General features: G+C 39.0%; 1 protein-coding gene across 2 annotated transcripts; it reads right to left on the reverse strand.

Annotated features, from left to right (window-relative positions):
• AFG3L2 (AFG3 like matrix AAA peptidase subunit 2) lies at positions 1-26,226 on the reverse strand. 2 transcript variants are annotated; one of them, XM_074146185.1, is made up of 17 exons: positions 26,019-26,226; positions 21,452-21,551; positions 20,906-20,974; positions 18,744-18,859; positions 17,754-17,906; positions 15,465-15,539; positions 13,871-13,992; positions 12,068-12,341; positions 11,343-11,480; positions 7,906-8,059; positions 7,206-7,313; positions 6,931-7,056; positions 5,791-5,901; positions 5,075-5,190; positions 3,918-4,118; positions 2,148-2,342; positions 1-998 (listed from the first exon to the last, which is right to left on the reverse strand). In XM_074146185.1, exons 1-17 carry the CDS (start codon positions 26,139-26,141, stop codon positions 756-758), a joined length of 2,424 nt encoding a protein of 807 aa, XP_074002286.1. In that variant the 5' UTR covers positions 26,142-26,226; the 3' UTR covers positions 1-755. The 2 variants fall into 2 exon arrangements, with proteins under 2 accessions (XP_074002286.1, XP_074002285.1); XM_074146184.1 differs by having other exon boundaries at positions 13,871-13,995; positions 26,019-26,221.
• Between the last annotated feature and the right edge of the window lie 106 nt (positions 26,227-26,332).

Below are 26,332 nucleotides of genomic sequence, written 5' to 3' on the forward strand. Positions count from 1 at the left end.
CAGAAAAGTACTGATTTTATTGACTCAAACTGTATTTACACAACACATTCATATGTTCAATATCTTACAGAACTCTGTAAAAAACTGACTAATAAAACTGCAGGAGCCAAAATGAGTTTCAGACTTAAAGACACTGAACCATGAGTATATTTTAAGATATTTAAGTGGGTGTCCAGTTTCACAGTCAACTTACATGGCAGTTCTCTGTAAACAAACTCTTTTTAAAATCAAAATGAAAGGTGGAGGGGGAAAGGGTCAGACGAAAGAGCTGATAGTTTTGCAAAGCCAGTACTTTGTAAGACCAGACTTTTGGCTAAGCATTCAACAATGCAACGATTCTTTTTTTTGGAAACAGGTCACATACAGGTATACTTTAGATGAATAATCAAAAAACTTTAATTTACTTTAAGCTTACATACATTTTTAAAAAAAAGAGACCAGTGCCACAAAGTTTGTGCGTGAATCTGAACTGTTTCAAAGTTTGAGAGGCTCGGTTCTGGCATTCCACTGCAGCTCAAATCCAATGCGTGTTTCTTCAGCTGACAAATGAAAGATGATCATCTTTTACCAGTGAACTGATGATATCACATACGTAAATTTACGTATGTGATATCATCAGTTCACTGGTAAAGATCTCTCCCATCCTATACATTTGTCAGCTGAAGAAACACGCATTGGATTTGAGCTGCAGTGGAATGCCAGAACCGAGCCTCTCAAACTTTGAAACAGTTCAGATTCACGCACACACTTTGCAGTTAAAAAGGCATCCCTCCTCTGATCTGCCTGGCGACCTCTTCAGCTGTTGTCTCCTCTTTCTCTTTTTCACGCTCTTTGTTCCAGTCTTTAAGGCCTTCTGGTAATGAAGTATCCTCATCCAAGCTTCCTGTACCTTCAACAAATTCTTCATAAGTAGACTTTTCTGCAAACGGTCTTGGCCCAAGCAAGTCTAGCATATCGCTTTTATCAAGTACTTCTTTCTCCAGTAGTCGCAGGGCAACCTGGAATAGCAATGTTATGTCACACACCAAATACCTAAGTTAACTCTCTTCTTTGGAAGCGTTTAAGGGAGTTTGAGACCAAACTCAGAACTCATTAATTTTGATAGATAAAAAAAAAAAAAAAGGTTGCTCGGAGTTCACTTAATACATGATGTTTCTCCCTTGTGAGCATTTAGGTGGCAAAACCACCATTTTTTTAATCCTACTTTTAAGATTTGGCAGAATACCCTCCGTAAGGCTACTGTTGCTGTTCTTGTTGCTTCAGAACAGCAGGCCTTCTCTGCTGCCAAAGGCTACTGATGCAAGACATTAAGCTAGAGATGAAAACAAGCGTTCCCTTCCTATCAAACCAGATGGTTCAACAGGGCTGCCCTTATGTTACAAACAAAAGAGTACCAGGAAGTTACAACGTGTGCAACACCCTACCAGTGTAGTTTGTAACCTTCTTGGGTCAGGGAGTGCATTGCTCAGCACAAACCACACTCAGCATCTTTTTGGGGATGGTGACCTACTACACCACCATTTACTGAATCCATACAAAGTTGTCCTCTTCTCAGGAAGCCTATCAGATGCCTACCCTGGAAAATTTTCCTTTTGCTGTTTCAGGCTTTCCGGTGTGGAGTAAGAAAATACACACAAGGGTACCTTCTGCTGCAGCGAGGCAGATCACAAGCAGCCAGGGGGCAGGGAAGGCAGATGGTAGAAAGATTCTTTTTCTTTAACATTCAAAAAGGAATTCAGAGTGAGGAAGTTATATGGACTTCCCTTCTTACAGAGCTTCTTTTAGCTAATGAATTGGCATGTTAGTATTTCATGTTTGGGTTTCCCTTTCATACTTTTCTAGTATGCCTATTAAAGCCTCCAGTAGCGGACAGATTCTTCCCTCCAACTTTCCAAATGAATATTGACCTTATAAGGGAAGAGGGATGTGAAATCAAGTTAATGAGAACCTCAGAGGTGTTGCAACACAAAAGGAGATTTCTATTTACTTATTTGAAGTCCTGTGACACACTTGAAACTATATTGAATAGTTTTAAGAAAACTTTCTCAAATACTTTATATATAATCACTATTTTTAATCTATTTAGTTCAATCCAGATTCCAGTTTACCAGCTGGAACTTGGCAGCTAAAAATATTGTAATGCTCACCTTCTCCACTTCTGCTTTCTTCTCAGTCAGGAGACTTACTGTCCTGTCATAGGCGATGTTAATAAGCGACCGTACTTCTTCATCTATCAATCTGGCAGTTGCCTCACTGTAAGGTTTCTCTAATACCATGTCTCCTTGACGAGGGAGGTCAAAGGAAATCTGCCCTACTTTTTCATTCATGCCAAACTGAACAATCTGAAGAAAAAAACAAGAGGAGGAAGTCATGTTGCTATGACCCAGTCTTTTCCTCTAAAACCAAATCCTCCCCTGAAAACTCAAGTCTACCTGAGCTAAAGTACCTTAGTTGACTTCCACTTACTCCTTTTTAATGATTAAATTGAAGCACCCAAACGCCGCCATTGAAAGGTAGTCACTCATGATGTACATAAGGCTTTGCTGTTTAAGTACTAAGATATTACAGAAAAAAAACACTTCAGCCTTCATTAAGCAGTAAAACTTTTCCTTTACCAGAAATATACGCATTTTTCCAATTCAAAATGCTTCTAAAGCATAACACATTCCATTCACCCATACAGTTAACTTAAGGATTAGTCTTGAAGATTTTGTCCTATCATATGTAAAAATCACATGCTATACTTCATCCCAAGACACCCCCCTACAACGGTGAAAGTGATTCTTATCTTGCTTGACTCATTACTGAGTATTAACTCCTCTGCCAAATCTGCATGTTTTAAGTTGCATTTTACTTCAGCAGAGGCAGAAGTAAGTTCAAACTGCTATTTATTTGCATTCCATGGTCACTCTCAATTTGACGGTTAAAGCAGCACCTTCTCTGCTTGGTCTTGCAAGCTGAGTATGAGTATGACAAAGAATATTCATAATTCAAGGAGATTTCAGCATTAGAATCAAGCTCCTTAACCTGCTTCTTTAAGAAAAGATCAGTGCTTTTTATTTTAGCCCCTAGCTGTCTCTGGAGACAATGTCTGGTTCACACGAACAAAAGTCTTTATTAAAATATTTTTTAATTTAGAATTGAACAAGAGTCAATGAAGGTCCTGTAAAACTAACATTAATAGCATTGCGTTACACATTTACTTCCAGAACTGGGGTAATAAGCAGCACATCAGAGACCAGCAAGTGGGTGTGTTTTGGGGGGGTGGGGGCCAAGTGCTGTGCAGGGGAAGAGACACATCCTGAAATGTCCCTCTTGCTCACCGTTGGGCGTCTTACAAAATGACAGCTCTTGTGCTGATGCAGGAAATGGAATAAAGCACCAGAGTGCAGCACACAGCTACGTTTAGGTGAGTCATTACATTGATAATGTTTCCAATTACTCATCTACACTAGTTAACATGGTACAAACAAACTAATTGCAGTAGCCTTAACTGACAGCAAATTCTACTTAAATACAAAGTTTTCTGGATTTAGTTACACATGTGAATCCAAATTGGGTCTTCAAACTGGACAATTGTAAAAGTAGGATCAAATGATCAAATCTGAACACTAAATTCCATTTTACAAGTATACAATTTCCACATGTATTCAAACCAAACTGTGGCATTTATGTTCCTGTGAGCAGATACAGGATAGTAACCAAAGCCTGGACTCTTGTTGTAAGACTATAATAAAATATTTCAATCATCAACATCTCTATACAACAACAGCATAATGGGTAGTCGTATAATACTTTTGAAACTAGGCTTTTGAGGGACATACCTGAACAAGTTGCATCCTTTCAAAATATTACTGTTAGGTAGTAGATAAGGAAAACTTTAAGAAAACACCGAAATCCCACAACTCTGCGCATACCTGAGCATATGCACTCTGGGTCACCTTCTTCAAGTCATCTTGGGCACCAGTTGTAATTCTTCCAAAGAAGATTTGCTCAGATACGCGTCCTCCCAGAGTCATGCACATTCTGTCAAGTAGTTGCTCTTTGGTATAAAGATACTGTTCTTTGGGTAAATACTGAGCATAACCCAGTCCTTTACCACGTGGTATAATAGATACCTACAATCAAAATGAACAGAATGCTAGAACTAAATAGTGTTAAAAACATAAAACATTCTTTGGTTCGACTTAATTTTTAATACCGCAACCTATACCATACTCACCCTTGAAGTTTAATTCAGACATTATTTCCATTTACAGTTTTGCCCTCATTGTGATTTATCCTTAAAAGCCCTGGCTAGTTCTAAACTGGGATAACAACTACTAGAATATCTGGAAAAGAAAGGTAAGACCACTGTCATATCTTTTCCAAAGATTGTATAGTATTTTTAAAAACTTTTAATGAAAATCCACAGTTCTTTAGAGTTACGTATTGGCCTTTAAGTATTCTGCAACAGACATAGCATTTCTGCATCTTTAGTATTGTGATTAGTTGGAGGAGTTTCTATGTTTATTAACGTCCTTCCTTCCAGCAGTAAATTGTACAGGATGAATTTTAAGCTTGAAAGCCAGATGAGGTTAAGAACACAGCCAAGCAAAACTATGAATGTTAAAGCAAGTTTGGGAGATATAGGTGCTTTTTCCTTTATCTTCAACTTGTCAAGCTGTGCATGCAAGAAGCAAATTAAACTAAGATCAGTCTCTAGACCATTTTTATAGTTATATTCCTGAAGAGGCACTTACATGCATAAGCTGGTAAGATTAACTAAACCACTGATATGTACTAAAAGCCTCAGAGAAAAAGCAGCTATCAAGGCAGGCAGATTCATGGGAAGACCAAGTCCCTTTCACTTTCTAAGGATATTTATGCTACAAACCCTGTAACAGTTTAGTCAGAAACAGTGAAGAAAGCTACAAAAAGTGGATCAAAAAAAGCACTCTAAAATTTACACACGCTATCTTTTGCAAGATTACATATTTTAATACTCTCTCAACACTGGGGGGAGTGGGAAGAGAAGAAAGAGAAGCTGTCCATGCCACTATTAAGTTACTAGTTCAAATTAAGTTTCCTTTACCTTTAAGAGTGGGTCAGCATGTTCCAAAAACCATCCTGCAACTGCATGCCCTGCCTCATGATATGCTACTGTCTTTTTCTCTTCTGGTTGCAGTACTTGAGTTTTCTTTTCCAAACCTTTATAAAATAAGTTTGATTAATAGTTTCAGACATACCTTTCTCCTCTGAAATCTTTTATCTTATTTAGAAAGATGGTAAGTAATACTTAGATGCCATATATGCCATCTATTGAAAAAGTTTTTAAAAAAAAAAACCACAAAAACAAAGCTTGCAAGTTTTAGAAATTTCTGTCTTCCAGGTTTTACTGTAACCTTGTCCTTGATCAGATTTTCTAATTTCAAAGTATAAGTTCTTAAGAATATTTGAAGATTTAAATAAAACATTTGCACTTTAAAAATGAAACCGTTTTCTAGACTATTCCAGGCTAACAGCAGTAAAAAGCATTGCCAGATCCACACAGCTATTCCTCTTGCTATTTGAAGAAATTAGAAAAGTGTCCTGATGAAGTTTCTTTCCCTAATCCTTTCTCCATTACACAAGTCAGTAACACAGACAGGATACTTCTTTCCTAAATCTCAAGTATGTTTAGGAGAGAAAAAAAATACAACCTTGAAGAACAAGAGAAACATACAGAATGTCATGCTTTCAATATATACAGAAAAGGAAGTCACCTATTATATTACAAATTTTGAGAAATGACTGATGCAATTCACCTACCTCCAATAACTCTTTCAATTGCTTGCTCAAAATGCTTTTGGTTGATGGCGTCTGAGAGATGCCTTGCAGCAATTAAAGCAGCTTCATTACAAACATTAGCAATATCAGCACCTAAAAGCAGAAGGCATGAATTACCGATCGTTTTCAACAACTTTCTCTCAGTCTAGCATAAAGATAATTTTATATAGAAGTAGCTTTCTAGAGATTCTCATAGAAAAGTAAAGGTAATCCTCTCTGAAATAGTTCATTACACGTAGGTGAATCCTTTAAGAGATATTTAAATACACGTACTATGGTTATATTATAGGCTTTAGGATTTTTCTCTTAGGCAGACAGCTACCAAATAAAAATTATTACCAGTTAAGTACTTGTTTGATATATCCTACCTTCTGTAAGTTTTTTGTCAGCAACAGACTACACTTAGAGTTGTATATACTTAGCAGAATAAGTTTACTACATATGGATCCAGTAATCGCTCAGACCTTGATGTCTCTAGAGGATATCCTTCCATATTACTGGCCTCAAGCCATCCATGTCTTATTAACAGTTGCAGTAATGCTACTGAGATAACTTGGTTTAAACATCATCACTGCAATTGCCAGAAGTTTTGACCTCAGAAGACAGTTTTATACAGATCACAAAAATAGTGGAGAATTCAACTACTGGTCAACACATTTTACGTGGATTAAACTACAAGCCAGTAATGAAAGTTCTCACATCCATTCCTAACTCAACACAAGGTTTAAGTACATTTCCAGGGAGAAGTTTTTATGTCCAGAAATAGAAATCCCTCTACAGAACGTGCACGCAAACACCACAAAACCCAGGTCTTCTCTAGTAGTGCTCAAAGAATCCAACAAATGTATTAAAAGGAAGAATACACACACAAGTGATAGCAATGAGAAATCTCTGGATTGCTTTTACTGAAGACAAAGGAAACTGCCATTTTGTCCCCCTGATCAAGGCAGATGAAACTTAAGACCCCCAGAACAAACAGGCAAAGAGAATTTCATGCTGTACCAGTAAATAAAAGTCTCATTCAGAAGACCAAGTGCAAGAAAACCAGAAGTAGTAGGGAAATAAAATATCTACAGATTATATAGTAAATGCAGAAGAATAGTGGCATTAGGAGTCACTTACCAGAAAAACCAGGTGTTAATGATGCGAGTTTTCTTGCTAGGTTATCTTTATTTAAGACGGTGTCTAATTTCAGAGGTCTAAGGTGAACTTTGAAAATAGATGCTCTTCCTTTGATATCTGGGGGTCCTTTAAGATTAAAAAAAAAAAGCATGCTTTTACTTTTCACATATATATTCTAATTGAATGTGTGCAAGAAGTTACATATGTAAATAGTTGCAGTGATTTCAGTGCTGTTCTACAAATGCAGAAGTACAGCAATGCAGACAAAAACTTACCAATGTAAATCTGCCTGTCAAAGCGTCCTGGTCTCATTAGAGCAGGGTCTAAAATATCCGGCCTGTTAGTACCTGCCAAAATTACTACATTTGTGGTTGTATTAAATCCTGTTGAAGAAATGTAATAAAGAGAAAGTCAACGTAAATATAATTTCCAAGAAAGAAATAAAACAGAAATAAAAAGACTGTTTGCTTTACAGGGCCACATAAGAACTGACAGCTTAAACAAATGATCTTAAAGCTGAAAATACTTCCATTTATTAGAGCATTGTCCAGCTTTTCATAACAAGCAAAAAAACAGCCTTGGGCTCTGCTTTGTGAAGTACTGTATCAAATCCTACTTTATCTTCAAAATGCAATAATAGATTAACTGCTCAGGAAATTGCAGAACCAGCACGGATCACTATTTTTTTTTTTTTTTTTAATTACAGACTAGTCGCATGCAAAGAATTTTTTTGGCCTATTCAGCTGTGACAGAGTTATCAAATGCAGAATGGTGGTTCTTTTTTCTGAATGAATTTTAGCAAAACATCAGGCTATGGCAAAATAAGTCACCATCCTTCATTTTAGGAAGCAAGGAAACACACTCAATTCATATTTAAGCTAGAACCCAAATCTTGGTTAACAGGTCTGAACAAGCGTATTAGTTCTTTCCCTTATCCTTGTTATTATAATGTAATATCGGATGTTAAATACTTACCATCCATTTCTACTAGAAGCTGATTGAGCGTGTTCTCTTGTTCACTTTGTCCTCCAAAGTTGCCCCTTCCTCTCTTCCTTCCTACAGCATCTATTTCATCAATGAAGAGAATGCACGGGGCATTTTTCCGAGCAAGAGCAAATAAGTCTCTAACCTTAATAGAAGAACAGAATATATATCAGACTGGATTGCAATTGTTCAGAGTTGGGGGGCGGGGAGAAGGGGAAGAGGTACATCAGTAACAGTATCACTGGAATGATGGTTGTTAATAAGTATTCCAAAGCCTCCAGCCAGCTCTCAAGGCAGTGATAAGTTACACTGCAGCTGCCGCTCAGCAAGAATCACTAACGCGGAAGCCCACTGGTTGACAAATTATTCCTCAATTCATAAATTATTAAACAACTTAAAGTCTTAAGTAGCAGCCACTTTTTCTGAATAGCTAAAACATATCTTCAACTTCAGCTTTAAAAGCTTCCAAACTTCAGAAATTTAAAGCAAGATTTCTCTTAAGCTCTTCTTTAATGTACAGTATTAGAAGCAGAACTCGAATGTGAGCAGGCATGCTACCACACAGTAGTTCTCCATACCAAGGAAATAAAATCTTCTAAGTTTTTCTGCAGTTAGAACAGGGGGATGCAACTCCTACAGTGAACTCAAGGCTTACTTACAGCTCTTACCATTGTACTCCAAGAATATGCTGCTATAAATATTGACTCTTAGCCACACTGTGTCTCAATTACATGGGCTAGAAAACTGAATTCACCTCCAAATATTTACTTGGAAGCCAAATTAACTTCTAGAAGTCTAGAAGCTAAGACCTAAGGCTAAGACCTAAGAAAATAGTGGAACATTTTTTTTGGACTTTCAGATAAGTAAAGATATTACCTATCAAATTGTACCGTAGCAGTTATACCACAATGTGATTGGCTTTAAGATGAAACATTACGATGTTATTTGGCTTGCAAATATATCTAAAGGACCTCATTAAAACCAGTTCAGCGAGTTAACAGATCTACAACTGAGGAATCGAACTGGAACAAACAGGAAATGAAAAATTATGGAAAAATTTTGACCTGAGTGGGAATTACACACAGCTCAGAGCTTTACTACTGTGTACATAGAGATGCAATTAGAGAAGGCTTCTCTGGTGACAAACAACGTACAGCAGATGCTAAGAGATGCTAATTTTGGACAGCACACTCTACTACAGAAAGTCACTGATTTGTAAACAGAATTTGAAAAAAGTACAATGAATAAAGCATGAAGTGAAGGAACGTGATAAATGGGGGAAAAGTATCAGATGCTCAAAGCAAACTATCTTTTCGTTGGAAAGAGACAGAGATCCAGAAATATACAGCTATTTTTCAGAAGGAACAGAACTAAAAATTACCATAATGCATATACACTAAAAAAAGTTTTAATTCTAGCATATCCAAATTCACAAATAATCAATTTAGCATCATTAACAACTGTGTTATTTACTAAATTCATAGGAAATTAAACTAAAACACACTCTCATTTTGTTTTCTACAGGCAGCAGAAATTATCAACTGTGTTGAAACCTTGATTCATAGCCAAAGCAGCAACTGTTATGTCAACAGATTTCACACTGTACTGAAAGCTGATAGTCATCTGCACAGACCAGCAGGGAAAGGTTAAGTCACTTTGCTTTGGGGCTTTTCAGGTATATTGACAGCTAACAACAAGGTAGTTTGAATACCGTTATTATTTCAGGATACCTAATACTTTTCCAGAGGGCATGGATCAGTTTATTTACTTATGGTTTCTTGGTAGAGTACCTTCTACACTGCATCCTCCCTTTTACACGGCCTGCTCATCTTCCATACATGATCACTATCTCCATACCCTCTGGTGTTCAGTCACTTTTTTCAGTTACCATCCATGTTTTTTACCCTGTTACCCAGTTCTGCATCTATTTTCCCCCGTGCTAATTTCCTTACACATTTCCAGTAACCCTCTGCACTCTCATTGATGCCTCTGCTCCCAACTACCATCTGCATTTAACTTTCTGAGCAGCTCCTATTGTTCTCAGTGCGAAGCTCTGTGCCTACCTGCATGTGTCCCCCACTCCCCTTCCCTCTTCTCTTTTCAGAAGACCCAAAATTACCTGGTTTCACTTATCTTTTCCCACTTGTATTACTGGAAGAAGTCCAGCAAAAGACCATTGAAACAGACCTAGGCTTGCAAGTGGCATGTGACAAACTAAGGACTAAATCTTGGCAAGTTTATCTGCTGACCTCTGACACATCTGGTCATGTGAACATTGCAGTTTTTCAGGGCTTCACAGAACTGAGTCAAAATGAATTTTCCTGTGAGTTTTCACAGGATATAAAAATCGCATATATCTGGTAAGAGCCATTCCCTGTCAAATTTCAAATTCAAATCAAGACCCTAAAGCACTTTCATTTTATGCCAGCAGAATTAGTTTTTAAACATAAGAAAAATCATGGTATGCTTTCTTAAGTCTGTGTGAAAAATCTGCAGCAAACAAATCTTAGTTTTCCAAAAATGTCACCTTGCAATATTACCTTTTAAGGCTTAAGACAAGATGGTTGGAGTTTAGTGAAGGTATCAGCTGTTGGAAATAAAATATAGATTTTGGACATTATGAGGAACCTTATTTTTTTGTGTTGCCCACCTAATTTGTAAAATATTATCAGTAACCTGTTTATAGAGTACTTTTCAGCAGATATAAGTGTCCTTCCGTCCTTCCTTCCTACACAGGAGAAGATAGATTTAAAACTGAATGCTTGAAATGTAGTTGTAATTAAAAAAGAGCTAGAGAAAAATGGATGTACTAGAACAGAGCTAACTCACTTCAATTCATATGCTTTTAATGAGCTATTTTGAAAGCTAAGGCAAAAGAGCACCAAAAAAAGTCAGACAGGTGTATTTGCTTATTTGAATCACCTGATCTCTAGAAATCAATCAATAGCTCCATGACCCTCGGACTCCTGTTTCCACCAGAAGCTCATTTGTGTGTCCCAGACAACTATTTATATCTAAGAGTTTGACACCACAAAGAGAATGAAGTTCTTCAAAGAAACAGGAACAATTTAGAGCAGGAGGAGACATTCCCATAGCAGCAGTCACATGAGCTACGCATTTCTGACCCAGCTAGTAAATTTACTTCAGAGCGGAGCTTGGAGAGTTCTCTGTTTTATTTTCTTAAGTTCCTGCAAAAAAGGAAAACCCTCAAGGTCCCGACGGGCTGCAACCAGATATTGAACTGCATTAGTTCCTTTTATGAAAGGTCCATCTACGATTTGTGTGTTTAGACAGGCATCTGGCATCACTTGTAAGCAATCTGCATGGATGAAAGAACTTCAGCTATCATCAAACTGTTTGCCTCCCAAACTTGACAATATTCTTTCAACAACCAATAGTGAAATAAAAGAGCAAGGCCAAAGACTTACTCGAGCTGGACCCACACCAACAAACATCTCTAAGAACTCTGAGCCGTTGACTGTGATAAATGGTACATTAGCTTCTCCAGCTGTAGCTTTAGCTAGAAGTGTTTTCCCAGTACCTGGAGGACCTGTCAGAATTGCCCCCTGCAAGAGAAACAGGTATATTTTCCTCATAAGAAAACATAATACAAGCCTACAAAATATCTTTCTTAAAAGATCTACATGTTATGATGTTGAGTCCACTGGCTCTCTTTCCACGAAGTCAGAATTGTGCAAGGAAACAAACTAAGATTCATCTCTCATTTAAATCAACAAAAAGGAAAAAAAAAAATCAGCTACAACACTGCCACGCTGTCTTAGATTTACAGGAACAGCATTTTCTTTGACTGACATTAAAAAACCAAAATATCAAAAAAGGTATGTCATCTGATGGGCTCCCACAACAACATAGCCAAACGATAATTCTGTAACAGTTATATACAAGAATGATGGTACACACGCATGCCATGGATCATTTCTGACCCTTGGGAACAGATGAAGGATTCCACAAGGTATATCTTCTGGCACCAGTTATACTGTTGGCACTTAATGCCTATTTATTATTTTCTGACTGTGAGAAGAAAGAAGCTGGAAAGCATTGCATATATAAACATTCCTAGTCCAATTTAGAATACTGAGGACTAAAAAAAAAAAAAATAAAGTCTTTATCTGTTAAGTCATAATTTCCTTACCTTTGGAATCTTGGCTCCCAGATCCTCATATTGTTTGGGATTTTTCAGAAAGTTAACAAACTCCATTATCTCCAATTTGGCCTCTTCACAGCCAGCTACATCTTTAAATTTAACATCTATTTCATCCTTAAGGACTTTGGCTGTGGTTTCACCCACACTGAAGAGTCCACCCATTCCACGCCCTGCTCGACCTAAGCCTGCAGGGCCTCTTCTTAATGTGTACAGTAAAGAACCAATAATCAGGATGGTAGGCAGCAAACTCAGGAGAAATGATCTGTGGAGAAAAACCAAATAAAGCAGAAAGCCATGTATATTACAAAAATCCATTACTATATAACACGTACAAAATCTAACATACTACATATAACATGTACCATCATAAGCAACCCTGAACATGTTCAGGACAAACACTCTATTAACTTGTAATATTTACATTTTTTGCAAGTTGTTCAGATCAGGAAATAACCAAAATAAATTTGAGGAAAAAAAAAAATAAAGATTCTGAATTACAGAAGTAAAATAGGCCAAGAAGCCTCTTATAACTATAATTAAAGGAAGATTTGGAATTAATTTTTCTTTGCCCATCCTCCTTCCCTCATGACCCTGGGAAAACGTAAATTAATAATCTTAGAGGATAACACATTTCTACGCTTGATGTGTAGAACTAACTCACTAACAAGTGACAGTTTTGGGGTTTTCTTTTTGTTACTTTTTATTTGGTTTTAAACAAAACACACCATCAGGTGACACTGATGAGTTATACAGAGGAAAACTGCCTTACCTAGTACGCAGAAGTTGCTCATTTTCTGAGCTCTTCAAAGGTAAATTCACAGGACTAGTTTATGGAAATGGTTATATTGTCAAAATAAGTTGTATTAGGTAGCACATAATCAGTGTATGCTACAACTTCAGGCAGAAGTTTCTCTCAAAATATGATCTTGCCCTTATTCCCTTAGGTCTTTCTCCATTTTCTTCTTCTTTCAATGTGCCCAATTCCCTTCCCAATGGCTATAGGTTTTTGGTTTGTTGGGGGTTTGGGTGGTTTTGGGGATTACTTATTGCCCATTATTCTTCACTGTCTGTCCTCCAGTTTTCTAGCATAGGCTCAAAATCCTAATACTAACACAGTATACACTATCATAGTATATCACAGTATCAATAAAACACAGCTACATAAGACGAATACAAAAAGAGTACTGGAGCCATTATTCCCTACCGGGGAAGCAACAATGCTGCAAATCCAACATCAGTACTATTTTTCTTAAACAATTTAGAGATTAAAAGCATGATGGATGTTCCAGCTCCTGTTAACAGGCAGGACAGTGGTTTACTTAATCACCAACTTTTTATCTTTTTGCAAGGCCACAAAATTTGACTTCTGCTGAATTTACAGGCAGAAATCAGTGCCTGTTATAGCTCAGTCAATATTCTGTAATTCTATCCGTATTTTGTCTGTCTAAAAATCTGCATGAGTGCCACCTCTGGAGCTTTACAGCTGTGCCTGGCTGACTCCTGCTCTAGTCCAAGTCACTAGAAGGAAGAGCTTAAATGAAGGGCTAATTGTAAACAGAAACATTTATGTAATAAGAAGCTATATTTCAGGTAAGAGGATATGGATTTCTACATAGACAAAGTACTGAACAACTCCTCTTAAGAGTTAACATTCAAAAATAAACCAAGATAATTGTTATTCCGATAATACTGCCACCTAGTGAAGCATAAGGTGCATATCTTACAACTCTACTTTTCTACCATAAATACAACCATTATTAACAAGAGACTTTTTTTAAAGCAACTTCTTACCCATCACTCTCTGTTGAGTAGACTACAGGCAATCTGTTCTCCACTTCTATTCCAAGATCTTGCTGCACAGTTTCAAGATTCCGTTCAAAAGTATCCACACTACCAATATTAAACCAGACGTACTGCTATAAAAAAAAGCAGAGATCACCACAAAGTGCCCTATCTTCTTTCAGCTTCATTACAAGCCAACTTCTAACACATACACAAGCAATTCTCAGAACAGATTAAGATCAAAAGAGAGGTTTTAAGTTGCCTTGTAAAGTGTGCAACTGATGTAAGGCGTACCTAATAAATCTAAGGCCTACCAACCTGATTATACTGTATCGGTCATTGCTTCTACAGAAATCATACACCCAATAGTCCTGGGGCACTTTAAATGGACTGAAATCTTGCCATTTTCTCCAGGAAAGAAAAATGGAAGGAGAGCAGGTAAACAGATCTTTAGGAGGGAGCTATGCAGTCAGAATAATACAGAGCACTGAACCGGCAAACACAGCAGCCATATAACTGACTGTTTCACCTGAAGGTCTCGGCTGTTCTGATTTAAAAAAGCAATTGTCTACTTTTGGAGTCCGTATTAGGTTTAAAGTTGCTGTCTTGACAAAAGACAGCATGAACTTATATCAGACGCCAGAAAAAAGAACCCAGATGTTACTGTCAAACAATATTGAAATTTGGGTTTTCAAGAAAATCTCCCCTTTTACACCATGACCTGCCTGACTTGCCCCTACTTTCCCTGATATTGAAAAAAAAGAGAGTAGTCCTAAGTATTAACTGATTGAGAAACTAAGGCAACTGGTGGTATGTGGGCTAAAGAGTAGGTGTATAAATAATTCACCCTGAAACCCACTGATGAAGTAATTACTGCAGATTTCACTTTACCCCAGAGGGACTTGCAGACCTTGTTTCATAAAAACGCCACCACCTCAGAAGAGGTAACCTGAAAAAGCTTCTCTAATGCTTCTTCTAAATTTTCCAAATTGTGTACGAGATTTTTTTTTGTTTGTTTATTTAATTTTGAAATAGGTCCCTGCCACTGAGTATTACTCTTTGAAGAACTTTTGCCTGTATCACTCTGTTCCCTGCTGTGCTACTCAAAAACTAACTTCCTGAAATAAGGACTTTTCTCAAGAATAGAGAGCTCTCAGCTTAGTTTTAAAGACTATAGTATCAAATATACACAAAGTTAAACATTTCTCTTTGTTTTTTCAAATAACTGGCTCAAAGCAGTCTGGAATAGAAAAGATGCAAAAGTACAATTAAGTCTGGGATTTTCTTGAGCAGAAGAAAAACAGCAGTTAGAAATAGAACTTTCAGCAATTTATCACTCTTCCAGTTTGTGTATTTGGATTAAGAGCATGGTGCTAGAAAGGAACTACTAGCCATAGTTTCAAGATACCTGTGGCAGAACAATCAGTACAGCAAAGTGAAAAACACAATGTAGGATAACGTAACAGTAAGGAAGAAAACTTGCTTTAGATTAAAAGATTATTAATGCTCCAGACCAAGTTTTCTGCATCAAATTTTATCTAAAGAGATCGCTTTGCTGTTTCTAATGTCATGTATATCATGTATATGTACTAAAAGCGTTTACCCATTCATGAGGAGACTTTCCTGAAACAAAGATCACTCTAACAAAGCGCTTGTTCACCACTTCAAGTCTGTCCACCTGTAAGAGGAAAGAACAAAACTTACGTGTTAAAATGTACAGTCACTGCACTTCTATCACAGCTAACAGCGACATATAACAAATATGAACCTGCTCTGTTTCCCAGTAAGGAGAATAAAATTCATGTTGTAGATAGGATGGTTCCACAATCCACAGTTTGCCATTAGGAATGGCATGAGGAATCATGTATGTAATCAGTAAGCAAGGAATATTGGTATACTGGAATTTAGATTGAAAGGACGACCTCATACCCTTTTTCCAGGAAAAAGCCCAACATACACCTCAACTCAAATTACAGGTACAGTGAAATAGTTAAACAATACTTAACTACTTCAGTGGTCAAACACCAAAAGCAATAGACCCCACAACTCCAAACTCTTGTAGCAGCTTCCAAAACAAAACAAGCCAAACTGAACAGAGTGAGGGAAAACTTAATTTGCTCTTGCAATTGTTTTCCTTAATATCAAAAGCTTCCTGTGCTACCATATTAAACACAGTAACATCAGTTAGATAAAAAAGAATTTAGTTGAGATAACATATACCATACCAACAAAAGTCAAGAATTGAGCTGCAGGTTCGCAAATATATACTATTAGGCATTTTATTTTTGATAAAATAATTCTCAAATTTTTAGTTTCTTGAATTTGACAGGGTCTCTTCAGAAGGCAACTAGTTTCCATTTTTTCTTCCTCTTTCCATAAAAAACTGGTTTCAGCATCCTAAAAGAATTTTAAACTAGCAATGGTTCCACAAGTTGGGCCTGAACTGTACATAGACTAGCAAGGTTTCCCTGAATTCACTACATGTGGCAATTTCTGGCAGAATTGAAGCAAAACATGAGCTGGGAAGCCACTCTAGATCTAGCCTGACTTCATACAAAACTACCAGAACACCTTTGTTTTGAAAAGTGTATAACCCCAGTAGTGCTGAAGTCTTCTCCCCATTAACTGGCCACCACTACAGCAACCAACAGCATTTGATGGCTATATATTCAGCTTATCTGAATATCCAGACTACATCTTGCAAAGGCCCAAGAGACCTGGTTTTATGCAACAACTCACTTTCATAATGCTTTTCTGCAACAAGGGTTCAGGCTGCGTTCACTATAACTGATAAATTAATCTTTTTTACTGAGCTAGCCTCTTACTGCTTCACACAAATATAATCAGTAAGGTTGGTTGGTTGTCCTGTCCCCTTCCCCCAAAACGTATGCTTAATTGTCAATTAAGAACAGGGCTGTAAGACACAGCCTAGGCAGAAGGAGAAAAGAATACAGAACAGCTCTGCATAGACCAATATGACAGAGGTAGAAAACAACCTGTTTAGCGGTTTACCAAAGTAATGGAGGAGTAGGAAGCATGCTGTTAACACAGAATCCCAGGTCTGAAACCTAGAGGAGGAAGCAAACCAATGTCTTCCTAATCTGCAGGTGAAGCTACAAACAGGAAGGTAACACAGCAAAAAACTAGTGGCTCCTGAAGTGGAAAAGGCCTGCGTAAGACAATCTCCTGAACTTCAGGACATCACCAACCTATTAGTAAGTGCAGAAAGCTGCCAAGTTCTACAGAGAGATAGAACACCAGTGATAAAATTGATTGCTCCAGTAGTGGCTCCAGATAAAAGAGAAAGAAGAAATAAGAGAGGAAAAAACACATGAAGGAGGCTATTTTACAACACAGTTATGCCAATTTACTGTCCTCGGAAGGGATTCTTTGATTCCCCACCCTGATCTTTCTGTTCGCACTGCTGCTCCTCAGATTGCCTGAGGAACTGATTTAAGGCACAAAACAAGCAGGACGCTTTTTTTCAGAGGGGTGGGCTTGTGGAAGCGTTTAAGGTTAGGAGTAAGTTTCTTCTGAGAGCAGCCTGCATAAGCCATTAGGTCAGCTTACCTGTACTATAAGACCATATCCTAAGAGCCTGTGGTTACACTGCCTCTTCAAACTAGCATCAACACAAGCTACCCAACAAAGAATTTATGTTCCAACCTGCTCATTCCCTCGCATCTCTTAAACTGACACAAATTTTCATACAGCCATCCAAAACATCAGATCAAGGAACTGATTAAGATGAAAGCTAATCCCCTTCTCCCTCAAAAGTTACTCTTCAGCCAGTTCTCACTCCACAGACACGGGAATACAAGCATAAGCAGGAAGGCAGAAATAAGCATCTTCAGCACACTAATTTGCCATTTTGATTCCCTTCACTACTCACCACTCCTTTAGAAAGATAGTTATTGACAAAGTCTTTCCAGGTGATTTCTCTCCCAGGGACCCTGAAGAAAAAGTAATACACAACCATCGTCCAGAAAAAAGAACTTCCCACTACGTACATCCGAAACTCCCTGACATCCCATGGAATGTCACCCTAGGAGATGGAGGAAAAAAAACAGTTTTAGAGTCTGTAACGGTACAAACATGACAAGCAGGTTCTAGTATCCATTCCTACCCATATCCTATTCCCTGCCCTCAAGGTTACCACAGAGAATATCAAACAAAGCTGTATTTTGTTGTATCAACACACTTCAGTAACTTCAGATACAAGTAAGGAATTACAACATTAGTAGAAAACCTTAAGTGGTTTACAAGTAGTAAATGAACTATGTTTTGATCTATGAACTACTTTTATTAAAAAAAAAAGTTTAAAAAACTAACAGAAAAAATCCAGGAATGAGGAGAGAAAGTATACCCACTAAGTAAAATTGGAAAATGTTCTTTATATTTTTGAACTGCCAGATGTTATCATCTTTGTGCTACAGCTAATAACAATATATATAAATTTTGAAAAGAAACTTACAGAAGTATTCCATTAAGGTCAGAATAGCTGACAGTAAACTACATTTAACTAGCGTTGTGTGGTCAGCAAGTTTTACAAATTGACATTCTGGAACAAAATACAAAGTGTTTAAAGCCCTGAAGCTCCACTGTAAGAATACTGACTACTAGCAACCATATTCATGTACTTTAAAACACCATTAATGTTCCTGAAACCAGAGTTAGGAGCCTCTGAAGGAATAGCTGTTATTTATGAAAGGCACCGAGTGGGGAGCCACCTAGAGCCAGTTACTATGAAATACTAGGCACAAGAGGCTTAAGAAGGATTTCGGCAGTCAGACCATGGCCCTAAAAATCAAAAACCACACAAGGTTATTTCATGGGGGCAAGACAGTTAGTACCATAAAGAAAGGTATTTTAAAGTCAAGACCTTCTGTAATCTAGTCCACCAGTTAGTTTCTTCTTTCTTGCCACCTTTTTTACCACCACTGCCACCTCCTCCACTACTAGGCCCGCTAGGCTGTCGGGCACTAGCTTGCTTTGCTTCTGAAAAAATAAAGCATAACAAAAAAAAAATAATACATCTTTACATCTTCAACCAACCTCACACTACTTTTTATTAGTTTTAAAATTAAACAGTTGTTCTGAAAAATGAACTAGTTTGCAATGCTACAATAATTAGAAGATGTGAGAAACTGCGTCTTTCATGCAAAAGCAGGTATATAGTCCATTAACTGGCAGAGACATGTCTCATACAGTTACGATCAGAAGAGAGGCCTGTTAATTGTATAACTGGTGATACTTGTGCACCAAGAATTGAAAAATGTCCCAAATATGAAGAAAAACCTGTTGTGGTGACTGCATGAAACTTATTTCTACTGTACTAATCCAAGACATGTACAAGACTATTATAAGTGTTTTGTTGGGCGTTGGCAGGGGTGGATTGGTGAGGTTTTTCATTGGTCTCGGGAGTGGTGGTGGTATATGTGCAGGTGGGTTGGTGTTTTTTGTTTGTTTGTTTGGGGGGGGGGGGGGTGGGTGTTGTTGGTGTTTTCTTAAAAAAACAAACACACACACACCCCCCACAAACCACCACAAGCTCTACATAACATCTCCTTCTCCCACGATTCACCCCACCATCGTACTCTGGGCCCCTCGCTACAAGAAGGACATTGAGCTGCTGGAGCGTGTCCAGAGGAGAGCCTCCAAGCTGGTGAGGGGTCTAGAGAACAAGTCATATGAGGAGAGGCTGAGGGAACTGGGCACATTTAGTTTGGAGAAGAGGAGGCTGAGGCAGGACCTCATTGCCCTCTACAACTACCTGAAAGGAGGTTGTAGAGAGGTGGGTGTTGGACTCTTCTCCCAAAGCAATAATGACAGGACCAGAGGAAATGGTCTGAAGCTGCAGCAGGGGAGGTTTAGATTAGATATTAGGAAGAATGACTTTACTGAGAGAGTGGTCAGGCACTGGAACAGCCTGCCCAGGGAGGTGGTTGAGTCACCATCCCTGGAGGTATTTAAGAAACATGTAGATGTGGCACTTCAGGGTATGCTCTAGTGGCATCCTCTAGTGGCCGAGATTGTAGGGGTTTCTTTGTGTGTGTATGGTTGGACTTGGTGATCTCAGAGGTCCTTTCCAACCATGATGATTCTGTGATTCTATAGTCCTCTTAAAGCTCCAGGTTTATCAACATCACAGGCTAGCATCTTTTTTAATATTCTAGAGACAAACACAGCACACTGACAGCCAACTGCAGCCGAGTAGTTCATCTTAATCATTCTTCTACTCATCCAACTCACAAGATGCTAGCATGGCACAGCATAGCGTAGTATCATGTGTCAACATACTCAAGAGGGCGAGACGGAGCACAACACTAACACACACTCCTTCCAACCCCAGGTCTTTCAACAGCTTGGTAGTTTGGGGATTTAGGCATGACACTAGATTTTACCATTCAAGGCCTAGTGGAAGGGAAACTGCTGCTCCTATTACTGCTCTCATAAGAGACTCACAGAGTTGCTGCCTCTCCTACTTGGAAGATATATTTTATAGATTTCTGATACAATGGAGTGGCTGTTATTGCTAATAATTTCCAGATTAACCCTCCTCTTTGTAAACGTAGGGCTGCTCCTAGCACTGTCACCACTAACTCCTCCTTCAAGCAGCAGGCTACATGGTTGGTCCTGGCTAAAGCGCTGGTTCTGGATCTTCACCCAGAATGACAATTCTGGTTATTCCATACAACAAAATGGATATTTTAGCTTACTCTAGGAAAAGCTGAGAATTGTACACATAGAGACTCTCTGAATGCATGACTGTATCAACTAATAGGAACCAGTAAAACAAGAATTTAAGGACAGCATTGCAACAGAAGCATAAGGGAAAAATAAATGTTATTCCAGAAGATATATATGATATGAAAGCAAAGTAACATTTAATAAAAATATACCAATTTGCACTTTTAAAGTAACTGGGTACAGAAACATCTTCCTCAAAAATAAACAAAAGCCCCAAAGCCACAATGTTATGCTATAAAATCTAATGAATACACATTCCACAAGAAGAACCGAAATCAACCAAATTTTTTGTACCTTTTGCTTCTCCAGATGTACCTTTAGTTCCATTAGCTTTCTTCCCATTGGGAAAATATTTTTCAAATCCTATTAAGAAAGAATTAAAAAGTTCATAATTGCTTTTTAGTTCACAATTCTGTCATTACACTTCAGCAGTCACAAGCTGACCGTATAGAACAGCAAAGCAGTAACATATAGACTGCAAAAATGGTTTTGTTCTTGTCTTTTGGTTGAAGAGTTCTAGCAGGTTCCCATAAACCAATCTACTAGAGTTGACAAGAAAATATCAGATGTATTTAATGAGTAAACAAAGTAAAGCTATCCTTTAGATATAGACAAGCGTAGTTCTACAGAAGACTGCATTGCATAGCTTGAAGTTGAGCAAACCACAGTCATTTTTTAATAGCTCCTAAAACCCTATAAATCAATGTTGCATCTCAACATTACTGGTTGGTTAGTACAAGAACTTACTTCCCCATAGACAATAAACCTAAATGGCACACAAGTGCAGTCCTCAGCAAGGAACACGGTCTGCTTCACTTCACTGATCAAAGTTATAATCACCTTTGGGAGGTTGAGAGAAAAGCCTTCTGCAAGCAGCAATTACACTTGCCAAGACAGTACTTCTGTCAGCAGTAACTCCAGTGGTAACTTTTTCACGGAGCTGAAAGATGAAAAACAAATATAAAGCAACAAGAAGGTGCCACAAAAACCTTCAAGCTCTCTAGTAGTCCTGAACTGCAACAAGTCAGATGTTACTTTACAATAGGCTTCATAATAACTGCTGTGGACCACAGTGTAAGACAACAATGGAAAAGGAAAAGTCAATTGAATGGGTAATTTCTACAGCTAGGAAATTTTTATTCTATTTGTTAAGAGCAGAGTTTCATCTTACATATAAATATAACATTCTTTATTAAAAGAGAAAAATCAAGCAGGAAACACTACAAGCTATGAACATTAAACAGCAACACACTGATCCTATGGGAAATATTTCATAACACCAGCTGAATGACACTGCAGAGCAACACTAACTGTGGCTGTACAAGCATGATCCACACAGTACTGCATTATGTTTTGTTAAAGAACAGCAACTTTTTCCAAATAGTTAGGAACCTGTAACTTCTGAATATGAAAGATCTGTTTGAATCCATAAGAAAGTGGTATGGCAGACAATGCTTATGTCCAGCTAAGAAACCAATGCAGAGGAGGAATACCAGTTCAAAAAGCAGACCTAAACCCCTATGTAGGTAAAGATCCAGTTATAAAAACACAACAAACCCAAGTCTATCACACCTTGATCTAAAACTAATTGTTTACTCTTACTTGTCATTTAAACGCAATGAAGAAAATAAAATTTTTATTTTAAATGACTAATTCTTAAGAAAACTTTTGGTATTGTAACCGAATACTTAAAAACAGAGTAAACTGCTGTGTTATTACAGAGAAATCAACCCCCCTTTCTTCAAGAAGGACTTATTTTAGATAAAATCCCAACTTATCCCCTTCCTAAGCTTTCCCAGTGCTTCTAAGAAAAAAAGTAATTCATATCAAATTTCCCCACAGGCTGACTCTTTCTGCCCTATAGAGGTGCTCAGTCTCCTTCTGTTCATTTTGAATAGAAGCTATTTACCTTAAGAGCCAAAGAAACAGTAAGACAAAAAATAAAATACAACCAAAAACCAGAAAACAACAGGTCCTGGAAACATGACTCAAAGTGCCCATGCAAGACAGCAAACATCCATCTAGGACTAACACCTCTAGGACTACATCTGTGAAGGAAAGCCCAACGTTAGCATCTCCATAGCAATTTTGTTATAGTCAAGTTATAATGGTACAATGTTTTTGCATATTAAACAAACTTGTAGGATACTAGATAACATGCTAAGACTACACTAGGGATGCTGACATATCATTAATTGAATTCTAACTCTCCTGAAGCCTTCCTTCTGGGATCTTCTCCCTCCACTCCTTATCAAATGATGAAATACATTAGACTTATTTAAAGTAGCCATCTGGTTCCACCTGCTGGAACCAAGAGGAATACCAAAATGTCTTTGTTGCGCTAAAAATTCTTACGCTGCTTGATCCAGCCATTATTTCGTGCCACTGCCTGTCTTTGAATAAAGTCTGATACTGAAAACCCAAGAGGACATTTTACTGATCATGAAAAGCACATGCAGCGCAGATACTCTGGAGAGCAGCTAACCTAGAGAATAGCTACTTGGTCCAATACACTATTACCTCCAACATGAGCAAATGCATCTATGCTCTTTCTTAGAAGCTTTAGGACAAGTGGGATGCATCCATGTGGGCAATAAAATAATAAAAAAAAACACAGACCAGCCCATCTGTAGTTCAAATACAAATAGGTAGTGAACGTTGCAGCAACAAATGAAACTCAAAGACATGCCCAGTATTACACTGGCTTGTCTTCTATGTCACTGGTCTCCTACAACACACAAAAAAAAAATGGGAGTTATTTATTCCACAAGCTCAAGATTATTTTGTATTTGTGAAGAGACAGGAATATTCAGAGGCCTTTACTCCAACTAAAGCAACTCTTCAAGTTTAAAAGAAAAATTTGAGTAAGCCAAACCCAACTGCCTGGCTCAGCTAGACCAGCATGGGTTTAATACAGCATTAAGTTATAGTTTAATCGGGTGGGGGGGAAGGAAAGGGAGAGCGAAGGAGAGAGAAGGATAATCAGATAGAGCTTTGAGGCAGACCTGAATAATGGAACTGTTTTGTTGCTGGATTGTCTCTACAGATCCTAGATTCTATGAATAAATGCACAGTCACCTGTCAAGTTAATATGCAGAGAGCCGAGTGCTTTAATGCTGTTTTGCGAGAAAAGGGAACAACTAACTTCATGGCAAGTTCATAAATAGAGTCTGGGAGGAGGAATGTTTTTATGCTACCGACCGATCTAGGTGAATCAATCCACTGAAACACGCAGTTTCTGTTCACCATAACATTCCACAAACACAAAAGTTGTTAGAAACATGCTACACTGGTAACAACTGCTTGGATTTGGGGTTTTGGTTGGGTTTTTTCAACTCTAAATTATCAGCATGAGAACTGATCATACTGATCCTGATACAGGACCTGTCCCTGGGTTGGCTGGCAAAGGGAATGCCACAGCAAGCTCAGCTGATACAAGCATACCCACTGCCTAAGCAGAGGGAAAGCAAACGAAGCACATTTTGACTGGATGCTGTTTTGAGCTATCTACCAGGAAACTCTGCCCAGTCTCTCCCAGTCAGAGATGAAAGAACTGTCACAACATATAAGACAAAAAAACCCTATGAACTATTTTTCTCAAGCAAATCTTGTGACACTTTCCTAAAAATCAAGACTTTTTTTTTAATAGAAGTTCAAGATAAGTAAAGTACAAAAAGGTCAGTTTTGAGTTAAAATAACCCAGAAAATGTTACTACTCCAGAGTATAACATAAGCCCAAGATTTGTAACACTAAAGAAGTGCCTTCTCCACATTTCCAATATTAAATAAAATAGGTAACTTTAAATAAGCAGAACTACTGACTTTACAAAAACTTTCTAACCGTAATCCAGTTTTAAAAACCTGAGGCTATACAAAGCAAGAACAGAAAACCCACTTGCTTACCTATATAAGCAAAAGTCCAAGAATCCATTACTTCTAGAAAGTTACAAGTTCACAGCTATATCCATAAACAAGTTCCAAATAAAACAAAATAAAATTAAGCCAAAAGTCTTAATTATCTAACACTCACCAGCATGTTACATAAAAGCATAATGAGGGGGGTGGGGACAGAAAGCTGGTAAAGAAATGCAACTTAATACAAGTTAGTCTCATTTTTTTATTTTTAAAAGAAAGATCAAAAAAAGTAAGGGCTTTTATGAAAACAAAGTTCCTTGTTTCGCTATCTATACACGCACCCAGATGCTAGGATGAACACAAAGTTCCCTTCATAGTTCTTATGTTCCATTCCAAACAAGAACTCATTAAGTTTTATTGACAGAAATGAGAATTAAGTTTCCTGACAGATTAGCAGTACTGCTGACAGTGCTTTATTTACTGTTGTGACGATGTTCAGCTCTGACCAAACAAGAATACAGATTCAACATTAAAAACAAAACATATATTTATACTTAGGACTAAGTTACTAACGTGCTTAAGTGCATTCATCTCACAATTATCACTGTCCTAGTGACAAACTTCATGCCTACAAAGGTGCAATTGTTCTCCACTATACACTACAGAAAAATGAAGCAACCTGCCCAAGATGCCATTGAAAGATAAAGGAATTAAGCATCTCCCTTTTCCCAAGCAGTAACATAGGCCTGTCAATCCTCCAGTATGTTAGGGCTGACAACAAACATCTTATAATAGCTGACAGTTTAAACCATTTCACTAAGAACAAACACCCAGCCATCACGATTTCATAGCAGGTTCAAAATCCACACCAGTACTGCGATCCCAGAATGCAAACAACCGGCCACTCACCTTCTCTTTCCCAGCCCGTTACCGTTACTCTCACTGACAACCCAACTCCCTCCCCCCGCCCCAGTCGCTCAGCCCACAGCACAGACGCCATGTGCGGACAGCCACAAACCCACCCACCGCGAATCACCACCCTGAAAAGCAATGGAGGTACTTTTGAGTTAGGCGGAACACAGCACTTCACCATCCGCTCGGAACCCGGCAGTACCGGCGGGGTGCGGCGGCAGCAGCAGCTCTCAGGTACCGCCTCATCATCCTGCTCCTCCTCCTCCTCCAAGAACGGCTCTTCTTCGCCCGCTCCGGCAGCCGAAGCGGCCGCGGTACCAGCGGGTGCTCTCGCCCGGAGCCCCGCTACCGTTGCCGGCCCAGCAGGCGCCGCACTCCGGCCCCCCCACCGGCCCTGGCTCCCCGCCGTCCGGGAGGGCAGGTACCGAGCGGCCGGCGGCCGCCCCGCCCGAGGGGTGAAGACGAGCCGAGTAAGGCCGCGGGGAACAGCAAGGAACCCTCGGCCCCAGGGTCCCGGGAAGCGGTGGGGCCGCCCCGGGCGTCACCATGGCAACCGATGCCCCCCCACCCCAACCCAACCCCCGTGCTTACGGCCAACGGGCGAGAGAGCGGCCGGCTGGGCCCGCGCCCTGCCCCTCACCTGCGCCAGGCACGGCCTTGCCGCCAGCGGGCCCCTCCCGCACAGCAGCTGCTGCAGCAGGACCCCGGGGAGCCCCCGGCGCCGGCAGCTCCCCCGCGCCAGCAGCAGGTAACGGTGCGCCATGGGCCCGACCGCAGCCGGAGCCACCACCGCCGGCGCCTCGGCCCACCCCGTCCGCCACCGCCCCGCGTCGCGATCGCCGTCGCGTCGCCCCACCCCGGCGTGCGACGTCTGACCTCATCGCGCTACCTCGTGCACTTCCGCCTCTACGTCTGAAGGACCCCATCCGAGCCCCGCCTCCCTTCCCGTAGACC

The sequence above is a fragment of the Numenius arquata genome, chromosome 4 (genome assembly GCF_964106895.1).
Source record: "Numenius arquata chromosome 4, bNumArq3.hap1.1, whole genome shotgun sequence".
Taxonomy (NCBI): Eukaryota; Metazoa; Chordata; class Aves; order Charadriiformes; family Scolopacidae; genus Numenius; species Numenius arquata.